The 14279-nt window shown below is 40.9% G+C and overlaps 1 protein-coding gene across 1 annotated transcript; it reads left to right on the forward strand.

The window, feature by feature from the left end:
* Positions 1-944: 944 nt before the first annotated feature.
* Positions 945-13975, forward strand: LOC129740653 (uncharacterized). The gene is made up of 3 exons (XM_055732400.1): positions 945-1992; positions 12907-13172; positions 13809-13975. The coding sequence occupies exons 1-2, from the start codon at positions 1237-1239 to the stop codon at positions 13132-13134; spliced, it is 984 nt and encodes a 327-aa protein (XP_055588375.1). The 5' UTR covers positions 945-1236; the 3' UTR covers positions 13135-13172; positions 13809-13975.
* Positions 13976-14279: the final 304 nt, after the last annotated feature.

Genomic DNA, 14279 nt, shown 5'->3' on the forward strand with positions numbered 1-14279 from the left:
CTCTCATCAATCTACCGAAAAGTGTGAAAGTTAAAAATTTTCTTTCTTATTGATTGATTTTCAATAAAACTTTTTTGATGCCGGAAAGCACCTGTTTTGCATTTGACAAATTTTCTAAAAATAGCCAAAATAACAGAATTAGATTTCTGGTAGCTCCTATGGACCGAATAACATTTTTATATAGTTCAAAATTTATATTTGCGAAAGAGTTGGTAGCCTGGCAATGGATAATCTAGCTGGTGTATTCGTTTTCGATGTTTACTTCTGAGTCTGCTGCAATCAACTCAGAAGACTTAAATTTAGCACCTAAACAACTGAGTTACACGACTCGGTACACGAAACCTAGCATTTCAAGTTAAAATTCGAAAAATAACAAATCTTTTCCAAAATTGCTGACTTTTTGCCGAACAGTAAAAAACGATACAAAAACGATCCAGCGAATTTCGGTCTTTCTCCCCTAGGTTCAATCTAATTTGATCACTTTTTTTAAATACTGGTTTATCAAATCTGAGTTCCAGATGAGGAAGGTACTTGTCGCACCATTTCATAAAATAATTTCAAAATTTTGAAAAAAAATCCATATCCAAAAGCCAAAGCGCAATTTAAAACTTTGCTGATGGATTTTCACAGCTTATTTGAGGGCATGCTGCCATTGATAGTGATCTGTTCCTATCGATTTGAGTTTATACAGCAGATAATTGGCCAAACCTGCTGCTGCTGTGGCACATCAATCATCGATGATTCAAGAGATAAAATTAATGAAGAACGTAATTCAAGCATTTTCTTCGTTATGATTGGGATATTTCGGACGGGAAAATTGTCATGCTGGGGACAAACTAGAAGTAGGCTGCGCGCCGACTTAAGCCGGCTCCCCTGGCAAGCAGAAAGCTAGTTAATATAAAGGGCCTTTTCGTGGGGTTTCTGTTGTTTACTCGATACTCGATCGTCATCCGGGCAACTACTTTGGTTTGCCCGCTGTCCGTCCCCGGTTTCGATTTTCAGTTGGGTTATTGGGCTATTGAAGTAAAGGTTTTTTTTTCTCTTTTGCTGAGCGTTATACTTACCGATATTTGGTTACGCATTGAAGAGTTGTTGCGGAGTGTTTGCGGAAAAGCTTCGAAGAAATTTTATGTGCCATACATAATTGATTCAGTCATAACTAGCCGGTGTTTCGTGAGTGCGATAAGTGAAAGGAAGAGAACCCATGCATAGTGTCGATAGTGAGAAATTTCCTAGATGGCGGTAACTTTTGATGCCCCTAACATGTTGATACTAGTGATGCAAATTCTTGCGCTCCAATCTGTGACCTCTTTTGCTTACCCTGATCCCGAACCGGAACCAGATCCAGCAAGAGTGCTCGGAAAATATGTTTTCTCTTATCAACCAAGTGGTCAGGATTCAGAACAGCAATTCTCGCGAAAGCCTTTGGATCTGACCAGAATACTGGAAAGTCTCAACCTTGAGCCGCAGGAGTCGATCAGCCACAACATTTACGAGCAACCTGGCTCCGGATCGACTTCACCTGGGTACATGACTTCGTACAGCACGGCAACCAGACATTTCCAGCCAATCAAGACTTTTGACATAACCGGAAATGGCGAGGACAGTGAGGAGAAGAACAATTACGTTAGCAGTACAGTGTTCTATGACAAGCACAAGAAAAAGAAGCAATCTCTTCCGCTGTTGCAATCCTACAGCATCATTCACTCGCCCAAGGACTCGGGTTCAGTGACCAGACCACTCGGCGATAGCGACGAAGAGCAAGAAGAACAGGCCGACGTGTTCCGGCCGATAATCAAAACGATCCACACCAAGGCCAAATCGATTCCGATCGCGCAGCACATCGAGGTCGAGAAACCCGTTCCGGTTCCGATGGTGAAGAAAATTCACGTTCCGATCCCGAAGGGTGTCAAGGTTCACATTCCGCATCCGGTGCTAGTGCCGGTGCCGCAACCCTATCCAGTGCACGTTCCGGTTTCGCAACCAGTGGCGGTATGTATCGAACTCTCTCTCTCTCTATTCTCAATATCGAACTTGAAAGGTACCAAACGGAACCTTTGGGGGCCTTTTCTGTCAGTTGTCATATGCGGTAGTAACAAAAAAAATATTTTCGAAAATGCCTATAGCCTCTTAACCCATTCGAGACGGCGAATTTTTTCGAACGCGTCCCCCAGGAGCCAAAATTTTTTATTCTTTGATTCGATAAATTTTTATCTGAAAAACATGAATACAATGAAATTTTCAAAATTTAATCGTAAATTTACGAAAAACGTCCATTGCACACCGTGTGTGCAGTCCGCTCCTCGAAATAAAATTATTTCGAGGAACCGCATTGCACACACGGTGTACAATGGGCAGACAAATGAAAATACACCGTTTAATACATGATCAACCTTCGTTTTAATTTTTGTTTGGTTATAAAAGAAAAAATATAATGCAAAGAATATTATGTAATGTGGTTTGAACCAACAATTAGTGTTTTGAAAACTTTTTCCAATAAAAATGTGTCTACTCTTGTGATTTATGACGATGGTTTCTACTTTGTCGGTTTCTACCCAATTTTTCTCCTATGGATTTTTTTCTATTCGAGAACTATTTAAGTACTCCAACTACTATACTATACTAACTATACTAACTATATTTCATAAAAAAATATGGTATGAAAAATTTAGTGTTCATAACATAATCTTCCGTACATTTTTCTGAATAGCACCTTGGAATAAGGATGATTTGTCCAACATTTCATGAAGGCACATCGAACGGAGCGTTCAAATTAAAAAAAAAAATTTCAATATAAAACTAGAATTTCCTAGAAATTTGTAAATTGATTGTTTGAATACATTTCATGAAAAAAAATGAAATTCAATGATGATGATATTATAAGCAAACACTTACAGAGCTAAAGTTAATTCCATTTGGTTTTTTTTTAAATAAATGGTAAAAAGTAACCAATAATTTAAATTTTATTTGATCATTCGATAGCTACCGTAAATAATATTTTCAACTAGATAAGATAGAGATTTCAAAAACACCTTTGTGAAAGTAGAATCTACTTAAACTCCCCGCCAAGGGCTAAAGAACCCAATAGCACACTCTAAATCTTGAGAATTTAAAAATAAGACTTTACAATACGGAATTCACACAAACGCTTTACACCAGGTCCAAGATGCATATCAATTTCAGTTATTCTCTCCACACTATAACCTAAACAATCAACAACGCAAACTTCCACAACAAAAGCACAAATAGCTTGCAGTCTGTATCGACAATAGTCTGTACGAAACGAAAATCTGTCTGCGCTGCCTAATTTTATGTCATTTTCATCCCCAGATATTTTGAAAACATTTTCATTCACAGTGAAACCATTGTCAAATTATGTTTACCTATGCTTTACAGATTCTATTGGTTCAAGAACCAATAAAATTGGTCCACTAGTTTCATCAAAATCATGAACAAGTTAAAACAACTTCCATTGCACACACGGTGTGCAATCGGTCTTATAGCCTCGGAAAGTCATTGCACACACGGTGTGCAATCCGTCTCGAGTGGGTTAAATAATTTTGCAGTTCAACAAAACCAAAACATTCATACTTGTCACTTGTCGCATTCTTCAAACCATGTTTCAATTACTAATAATCAAAGGTTTGGAGAACATCTTAGCTGAATGAAACTATGATTTCAAAGTAGTCGAAGATTCCTTTGAATTCAGCTACAGTATTTCAATTAATCATCAATCAATAGTTCTCATCTGAATATTTGGATACAACTCTTTCGAAGGCATCAAAGTGACACAAATTTAGAACAAAAAAATATTTGTAGATAATGGGCAAACAATGTCTACAAAATCTACCAAGCTGAATATCTCTTACTGTTCGCAAAGTGTTGATGCATTTTAGACTGCCCCAAAATTGCATGGGAAATTTCAAGCTTATGAAATGTTATGCGCTGCAGGCCTAGTACAAGGTCTCATTCCAAATTTGGGCCAGATCGGATCACGATAAGGAATCGCTCAACGTGCCTGAAGTTTGTATGGGATTTTGAGACATTTTGTTCTGGTGGAACGTGAAAATCCAGTTTTTCAAGAATAACTTTTGTCCCCTTCGGCCGATTTCTTTTGACAATGGTTTTTTGTTAAAGCCTAAACTATGACAAATATTTCATCCGAAGACTGCATTTCAATTCGACTTATGATAAAAAAGTTTGAGGGACCCCTTCCCGATCTGGGCCAAATTTGACATGAAACCTTTTGCTAGGCCTAGGATCAATTTAAGGCTGAAGCGTATAAATTTTTCAAATGTCGGGTCATTTTTACTTACTTACTTAATGATCCCGCGCCGATCCTCCGGTGCATAGGGCCGTGGTAAAAGACCTCCACTGTTGACGATCCGGAGCCAGCGTCTTCACTTGGTCCCAGTCAAGATTCTCGTCGACAGTTCGGATTTCAGCGGCTAGGCTACGTCGCCACTAGTTTCTGGGTCTGCCTCTTCTTCGATGACCTTCTGGATTCCAATCTAGCGCCTCTCTGCAAATCTCGTTTTCATCTCTTCGCAGCGTGTGCCCAATCCATCTCCACTTACGTTCCCGAATCTCGATTTCTAGCGCCCTTTGATGACACCGGCGATGCAGTGCCTCATTCGAGATCCAGTTGCCAGGCCACCAAGCGCGGATGATATTCCGCAGGCAGCGGTTTACAAATACTTGCAGTTTTCGCGTCGTTACCGCATATGTGCACCAAGTTTCGCACCCGTACAGCAATACGGATTTGACGTTTGAGTTGAAGATTTGGATTTTCGTTCGTAGAGAGATCTGGCGTGACCGCCAGATGTTTCGGAGACTCGCAAACGCAAATCGGGCCTTTCTGATCCGGGTTTCGATGTCTTTTCTGGTACCACCATCAGGCATTATCTGGCTACCGAGATACTGGAAGCACTCCACCTTCTCAACTTGTTGCCCAGCTACCATGAAACTGGAGGGATTTTCTGTGTTGATCTCCATCGACTTGGTCTTTCCGACATTGACTTTGAGACCTGCTGCCTTGGAACTTTCGGTGAGGTCGTCGAGTTTGCTCTGCATATCTGGTTGTGTTTGGGCGAGCAAAACAATATCGTCAGCCAGGTCAAGGTCGTTCAGTTGCTCCATTGTTGGAGGATTCCACGGCAATCCTCGGTTCGGTGCACAGTCAATCGATCCAATCAGAATCTCATCCATTACGATTAGAAAAAGTAGCGGTGATAGAATACATCCTTGTCTCACTCCAGCAGTTACCGGGATTGGTTCGGACAAGACACCGTCGTGCAAGACCTTGCACGAAAATGCTTCGTATTGTGCTTCGATGAGATGGACTAGTTTCTCTGGTACTCCTCTTCGCCTTAGAGCCGCCCAGATGTTTTCATGGTTAAGTCGGTCGAATGCTTTTTCGAAATCAACGAACACCAGCAGAAGAGAGTCCTGGAATTCGTTGATTTGTTCCAGTATGATTCGTAGCGTTGTGATGTGGTCCACACATGATCGTCCGGATCGGAATCCAGCTTGTTGCCGTCGGAGTGTAGCGTCGATTTTCTCCTGGATCCTGTTCAGGATCACCTTGCAGAGTACTTTGAGGGTTGTACAGATCAACGTTATGCCTCGCCAGTTACAGCACTCTGTCAGGTCTCCTTTTTTCGGGACCTTTACGAGGATACCCTGCATCCAGTCGGCCGGGAATGTTGCAGTATCTCAGATGTCAGCGAAAAGACGGTGCAACATTTGTGCTGATAGGGCAGGGTCGGCTTTCAGCATTTCAGCAGGGATGCAATCGATCCCAGGTGCTTTGTTGGATTTCATGTTTTTGATTGCCGCTTCTATTTCAGCCAGCGAGGGCGCTTCCGAGTTGACGCCATTTATGCGACTCACTGTTGGCGCTTCGAGCTGCGGGTTCTGTTGGCCATCGCTATTCGTGACTCGGAAGAGTTGTTCGAAGTGCTCAGTCCATCGTTTGAGCTGATCTGTTCGATCGGTCAATAACTGACCTGCTCGGTCTTTCAGCGGCATTCTTGCATTAGTCCTTGCACCACTGAGGCGGCGAGAAATGTCATATAGTAATCGGATATCTCCATTGGCGGCGGCTCTTTCTCCCTCTTCGGCTAGGGAGTTTGTCCAGGCTCTCTTGTCTCGTCTACAAGCTCGTTTAACTGCCTTTTCCAGCTCCGCATATCGTAAGCGGGCGGCTGCTTTGGCTGACCCGGTACATGCCTGCTCAATTCCGACTTTCGCCTTTCTCCGATCATCGACCATCCTCCAAGTTTCATCCGACATCCATTCACTCCTTCTTCCACAAACTTTACCGAGAGTACCATGGCTCGTCGTGATAAAGGCATTCTTGATTTCACACCACTGTTCTTCGACTGTTCCGTCTGTCGGCAGCTCCGAGGCTCGGGATTCTAGCTGTTCAACGTATGCCCTTTTCACCTCTGGATTCTCCAACCGGCGGACGTCGTATCGACACCCGACTTTCTCCTCGCGCCGTTGGACACGCGCAACTCTCAGTCGTATCTCGCCAAGGACGAGGTGATGGTCAGATGCAATGTCTGCGCTTCGTTTGTTGCGGACAAATAATTTTCGTATCTAAGGAGTTTTATAAACCACCCTAAAAATGTTTCATTCAAAAGTAGCGCCTTGTTATGTTGTACAACTTTGTCTTGGACACCAAATGTCTTAAACCTAAGGCAAGAGCGCAAATAATTGTTTCCCGCTAAATTTCATTTCTGGACCACTTGCAGTGGCTTTGTAAAATTTTGGTCAGGAAGCCGCCCAAAATCCATCTTCACGTACGTTTCGTCATCCATGAGGATGCATCCGTTGTGCTTCGTTAGAACCTTGTTGTTTAACTTTCGGGCCCGTCCTTTGGCTTCTATATTCTTCTTCAAAGTCCGGTTTGGTTGCTTACTGGTCCGATAAGATCGTATTCTTTCACGCAGACGAATCCTTCTGACGGTGCACCGGTCGGCATTGAATTTATTGGCGATATCATAGTCCGACTGCCTTGGGTTTACCTTGATCGTTCTCAACAGCTTCAAATGCAGTTTCCGATCCTTAGAACCACTATAACGCTTGGTATAAACCTGCCGATCGATAGTATGCATTTCACGCAAACGTTTGAGAACTCTGCACACAGTCGATTTGACCATCTTTACAGATTTCGGGGGTTTTTGACGTGCGTGTCCAAAATTAATTTTCGTCTCGCGGCTTCCATCACGTGTAACTTTTTTGGAACAAACCGAATCGTAATGAAATTTTCAGCACTGATAGAGGAGGCATTTCCAAACAAAGTACTGTCAAAACATTTCAGATCCGACAACTAGAAGCGTCAACTTATCTGCTTTTCCGACGACTTTGATATAGTGCCGTGAGATCCGGCGGCAAATAATCAGCGGAAATCGTGCCTACTACGGACTCCACAAGCAACTGCGGTCGAAAAGACCTCGCACGAAGTATAATCTACATGACGCTCATTAGACCGGTAGTTATCTATGCGCACGAGACATGGATATGGAAGATGAAGGAGAACCTGCGTGCCTGCGCACACTCGGAGTATCCGAGCGACGAAAGCTAAAAATCATCGTATAGGAGTGTGAAAGCGAGAGATAAACCACAAACTCGCGCGATTCTACGGCGAACCCAGTATCCAAAAGGTGGTGAAGGCTGGTCGGATAAGCTAGGCAGGACATGTTGCGAGAATGCAAAACAGGTGTTCGCTACGAATCCGGTAGGAACGAGAAGAGCAGGGCGCAACGAGCGAGTTGATTATACCAAGTGGAGTGATATCTGGGCAAAGTAGAATGTCTGAAAAAAAATGAGGACGGTTGTAATGGACCGAGTGATTTGGAGGAATTTCGTTCATAAGTTTATATCGTGAGATGGAAAGCCATTTTAATAAATAAACTAGGTGAATTAGTTTAGCTACCTTTTTTATCAGCTCGATTAGGATAAACTTTACTTCGTTGTGAAAGGGAATTTCACATCGACCAGGTAAAAGTTAAGTTTTTGGATTAGTTTATTTGTTTATTTGGTAACATATCAACGGATCACATGTTGATCCCAATGATTAATTTAATACAAAACAAGTCTATTAAAATTAAATATAAAAAAGACTACACAAACTGTACTACACTGTTTTAAACGTAAATAAAAAAATTCTTCTAAATAAATCAATCGACGTATCGAAATCAAAGTGTTCAGAAAATCGGTCGAACGTTCTGATAACGCCGATCAGTGCACTATAAGCGCCGTAGTTGTTCTGACGAAGCGGAGTGTTGAGCTATAAATTCAGGTTTCGTTGTCCTTGGGGTCGAAAACTTAGGCTAACTGATTCCAAAAGCGAAGGACAGTCAATTCTCAAGGCCAGGATATCGAAGACAAGTAAGGCCCGTGTGGCTGCTTGGCGGGCTTGTAGCGTGCCTATGCAAATGAGGTTGCAACGTTTCTCGTAGCTTGCAAGGTAGAACGAGTCAGACCAGTTCAAATGGCGTAGAGCATATCGCATGAAACGTCGTTGAAAAACTTTGATCCGATCAGCGCCATTCTGATAGAAGGGGCTCCAAACAGCCGATGCATACTCTATTTAGAATGGAGCGAACTAAGCTGCTGTAGAGGCTTTTCAGGCCGTGTACGTCTCTCAAACCCTTCGTCACGCGGAATATAAAGCCCATACATCGGGATGCTTTATTAACGATTAAGAACCACACCTAAATCCTAAATAATCGGCGAGGATGGGATGTCGTTTGAGCGAAAATGTTATGACGGAACATTTGACTGCGGTTCAACGCCAGTCAGTTGTTGTTGCACCAGGTCGCAAAATAGGTTGAATTGTCTTTGCAAAGAAACAGTGTCTTCAGGACCTTTGATTGCGTTAAGCAATTTCAAATCATCAGCGTAGGCGAGTTTTGGTCCGTCAAGCAATAGGAGAGCGTCATTGAAATAAATGAGAAAAACCATCGGTCCTAGGTGGCTCCCTTGCGGAACTCTGGATGTAGCGGAGAACTGTCTGGATAACGAATCTGCAGATTTAACGGTTAGCTTTCTTCCGGTAAGGTAGCTAAGGAACCAATCTAATATTGAAAAATGATCATTGAAAAAATATTGCTTGGAAAAATAAAAAATAGGATAGGAATTTTGCAATGGCACATTAGGCAGAAACTCCTCTGTAGTTATTTACGTCCCTTCTGTCCACTTTTTTGTGAACGGGGAACATATAAGCGTCCTTCCACAGCTAGAGGAAAACTGTCCAGCGATGCTTGAAATATTCGTTTGATAGGATACAATAAATGAACCATAAAGCGTTTAAAAAAAAGTGGCGCGTATTCCGTCCTGGCCAGGGGAAAGAGAGTTTTTCATCTTGGCAGTCGCCTTCAAAATGGTTTCCTCTTCTATTACAACGTTGTTTACAGTTGAGTTCAAGGAAGGGACGTTCCGTGTAGCGTTAGTTATTTGATCGGCAGAAATAAATCCAGTAGTGAAAACTGGAGAACGAAACGAGGAGGTCTCCCAACTAATAGAGAAAAAAGTAATGGAACCAAATTTGGCATGTGTGCAGACCTGTCCGGAGGTCTGCAACCCGGAAGCAACACCGGTGAGCAACCCGATCTCGAACTGCCGAGGAAACTGTGCGCTACTCGGCTAGTACGCTTGCTGGCCGACTGACTGACCGACTGACTCGCTGCACGCTTGTGACGAATGACGCGGTATCGGGTTAATCCATTCACACATCCCCCTCCTATCCCAAACAAAATGATTTAATATAATTAAAAAGAAACTGTTTTGAAATCGTTTTTTTTTAATTAATTAAAAAAATGCAAATCGACAATAAGTTTGTTTTTGTTTTAGAAAACTCGTCTACTTGGCATTTGCCAGGATGCATAGATGGACTGATGTGAAGTAGGTACAAACAACTTGCGCTACAATTCATGGCCGATGCTTTCATATCTCATTTCCACCTCTCTTTCAATTTCCGTTGAACGAAATCATCCTAAACACTTCGATGAAATTAGATCTCTATTTGATCATCGACTAGCTAAGCGACCATTATTCAAAAAATTGCGAACTATGAAAAACTTAAATAGATATTTTATAACACTTTGCAAGCAAGTTGGGTTGTAGTGGTTTCAAACTTAGTCACACGTCTGTTTCTATATTGCATTTTTTTTGTTTGCGTTCCACAGATTTGATACACGGTTAACATATAATCTATAAAATGGTATTATAAATCTACGATTACTCATTTGAAATCTGAGTTTAATCGAGAAAACCTATTTTCCATATTTCTTTTATTCATTTTCCCGTTTTAACTGCATATCACGAAACTTTAAAATTTAATTGCGGGCAGTTAGAATTAAGATGATAGATCTAAGTTTAACGTGAATTTTAGCTATTGTCGCTGAATCCTAAAACCGGAGTTTTGGTTTGAATCAGCACCGGCGACATTCATTGACGATATATCATGTTGACCAGACGTCTAACAAACATCTTCCAAGTATCGGTACCGAACAACAGCAAGGGCTGTCGACTGCCAAAGTGTTTGTTGAATTGATATATATATATTTTTTTACCATTTCTGGTTGGCAAGATTGTAAACTACCAGCGTTAAAGCTTCAGTTATCAACTGCATCAAAATATTATTAAATCGCAATATACAAAAACTTTCGATAAAAACTGCCGGGGGAAAACCCGTGTGATGAATTTCTAATTGGCTAATTGTGATATCTAACGAACTAATTGTGTATTTCGATCCAAATTCATGAGGATAAGCTCACGCACAAAACATGGTTTATTTTGTATTGTACTTTTGTATATTGTAAGTACTCATCTTGTATTTTTTTCTCAAACTTTCCTACAACCCGCTTGGTTCAAATCTGTAAAATTACGAAATGACCTCTCGGCGCTTTAAAAAACTATAACTGTTCCCTCAAGATGCTATCGAGGTTTGCTATTCACCCTTAAAACTCGACATACACTTTTTCATTTTTTTTTCAATTGTCAACTCAACGCGCTAGAAATTTCAAACTATTTGTTCAGGCTGTTTTCTAGACTTTCTCATTGTTTTCTATTATCTCAAGCTGTCTCCTCAATCAACTTGATTATTAATTTAATGAGATACCGAAACCGTCCTCTCAACATACTTTTCGTTTCCAGGAGCAGTTATTACTCAGTTGAAATCCTATCGAGCTGCTCTCTCGAAACGTTCCATAGTTCTTATATCAAACTGTTTAGTTCAAATTTATTCCTTGAATGGGAAAACTGTTCTTTAAATTGTGTTTTGTCAATTCAAAACTATCCTGTAAGCTTGCATGAAATCAATTTATACGAGCTATCATCTGGACACGCTTTATTGTTCATTCTTATTATAAGCAATCTTCAATCTGTCCTCTTGATACCCTTTCTTCCTTCTTTCAAGTTGTCCCCTCGACACGCTCATAGGTGCATCATTTCTCAAGCTGTTCTCCGAACTCGCTAGATTTTCAAATTAATTTCAAAAAGTCAACACGATTTTTTTTTCAAATTGAAAGTAGTCCTCTCGACTCGCTTTAAATTTCAATCTTATTTCAAGCTGTCATCTTAACCGGCCTTCTAATTTCAAGCTGTTCTCTTAATTCGCTTGAAATTTCTATTGATGCTTTCAGGCTGTCCTCTCAACTCGCCATTCAATTTCAAGCTGTCCTCTCAACTCGCTCTAATTTCTATCAATACGTTTAGGCTGTCCTCTCAACTCGCCTGACAATTTCAAGCTGTCCTCTCAGCTCGCTTGAAATTTATATCGATACGTTTAGGCTGTCCTCTCAACTCGCCTGTCAATTTCAAGCTGTCCTCTCAACTCGCTTGAAATTTCTATCGGTACTCTCAGGCTGTCCTCTCAACTCGCCTGTCAATTTCAAGCTATCCTCTCAACTCGCTTGAAATTGCTATCGGTACTTTCAGGCTGTCCTCTCAACTCGCCTTTCAACTTCAAGCTATCCTCTCAACTCGCTTGAAATTGCTATCGGTACTTTCAGGCTGTCCTCTCAACTCGCCTTCCAATTTCAAGCTGTCCTCTCAACCCGCTTGAAATTGTGAACATGATCAAGCTGTCCTCACGACTTGCTTGAAATTTAATTTTGATTTCATGTTGTCTTCTCTACGAAACTACAATACTTAATTCACCAATTCCAGTTTCGGTATTATTTCACAACCCGCCGGTAACTACATTTCACTTAATGAGTATTCGAATTACTCATCTTATCACGGTAATTAACAAACTGATTGATTTTCAATCAAGTTTGATGAAAATAAACTCAGCGTGAATCGATGACCACGTTTGTTTACTTTTTCGGTTCGGTATTTTTTTCGGTTTTTATAATTTCTTGTTTTTATGCAATGTAACAAGAAATTACCTGTAACGGTCGCCAAATGTGCAGACCTGTCCGGAGGTCTGCAACCCGGAAGCAACACCGGTGAGCAACCCGATCTCGAACTGCCGAGGAAACTGTGCGCTACTCGGCTAGTACGCTTGCTGGCCGACTGACTGACCGACTGACTCGCTGCACGCTTGTGACGAATGACGCGGTATCGGGTTAATCCATTCACACAACATGGTAGGAATCTCAAGTACAAAAACGTTTCTCGGATTGTTCAAAAGGGGGGAGGGGGAGGGGGTGGTGAATGTACAGCGCTAACGATCAGTATAGAACTAAATTGAACTTTTACGACATTTGCATCAATAAAAATGAAGAAAAACATCACCCATAGCCATACGTTGTTCCCTACATTCGATTTTATACTCAGAAAAAACTTTTTTACAAAGTTAGCTGGCAAAGTTTCATACTAAAGTTTTTAAAACTGTCTAGGTTAAAAGTTTAAAAACACAATTCTCCCGTCTTTCCTTTTCCCCCTTTAAAGGTACCGGTAATCAAGGAAATTACCATCCCGATCGAAAAGATCGTACCGTATCCGGTGGAGAAGAAGGTTCCGGTCCCGATCGAGAAACCGGTCCCGTACCCGGTCGAGAAGCACGTTCCGGTTCACATCCCGCAGCCGTACCCGGTGAAGGTTCCGGTCATCAAGACCATCTACCACAAGCAGAAGGCCCCGAGGACGGTTGGAGTCGGAAGTGTCACCTTCCGGTAGGGACAGGACGATGTGGGAAAATCAGACGGCCGATGAAGGTAATTGATTTTTTTTTGCCAATTATTGGACGTTCATTAAGTGCACCCTATCGGCTTGGATGTGGTAATTCCGGTGGCAAAAGGGCACCATTAGTGAAATTATTGTTTGCATTTCGTTGGAACGAAGATGATGCATAAGTCAACAAATGAAAATCTCGAATGGAATGTATTGCAAACGATTGTTTATTGAGAATTCCATCAAAGAATCATTAATTAAGTTCGACATGAAATTTAAATCATCGACATTCAACAGGGCAGCTTCCAGTCAATCTTTTAGATTTCCATTGTATTTACATATCGATTCATACTTTTTTTTTAATTTCATCGTTACTTGGTAATACCAGTAGACTACTGGTATTCATCTTTTTTTGTACCAGTGTTAATTGTTTCAAATTTGGTAGAATATATTCAATTAAATTTATTCCAACACAAACAAACATTGAATTTCACTCACTAAACAATATAAAATCAGCTTAACCGTCACAAAAAAACAACTATTTTGATTGGTCTTCCCACAATCCCCGTTTTTTTTTCATTATGTAACTTCACACATGCTCCAACGTGAATGAAACTGTTGAACTTTGCATTAATTTTGTTTTTTCCCTTCCTCGCTTTTTCCCCTTTCTCCGTCCACAGAAACCGAAACATGGAACAGACTCATGCTTGGAGTTGTTGTTACGCTCGTTGACTCCCTTTTAACTATGTTAGTAGTGTTACGAGGTTTTGAAAGCCGCCGCGCCGTAAGTAAGTTTGTTGCTAGGTTTGTATACCATGAGAAGTTTGGAACGAAATAAACGAAATGTTGGAGCTATGTTTTTTTGGTTTTTTGTTTCTTCCTAATTTTCATATCCGAAAATTTGCATTGTAAAATCTACAGTTTGTTTTGATTAGGTCGTATCAGTCAGTTAACATGTTTTGAGAAAATCGATATTGAAGTTTCGAATCACTTTTTCAATTCTCATTTTATGAACGCTGTTCTAAATCGTCTACAAATTTGCAAGTCAACATTGCATTGGACGCAGAACACGATAGTGTATTCGAAATTGGCTTAAATGAAGTTCTAATGAATGAAGATGTACTTACGTCCAAATGCATTTCTCATTTCGC

Source organism: Uranotaenia lowii, chromosome 1, assembly GCF_029784155.1.
Source record: "Uranotaenia lowii strain MFRU-FL chromosome 1, ASM2978415v1, whole genome shotgun sequence".
NCBI lineage: Eukaryota > Metazoa > Arthropoda > Insecta > Diptera > Culicidae > Uranotaenia > Uranotaenia lowii.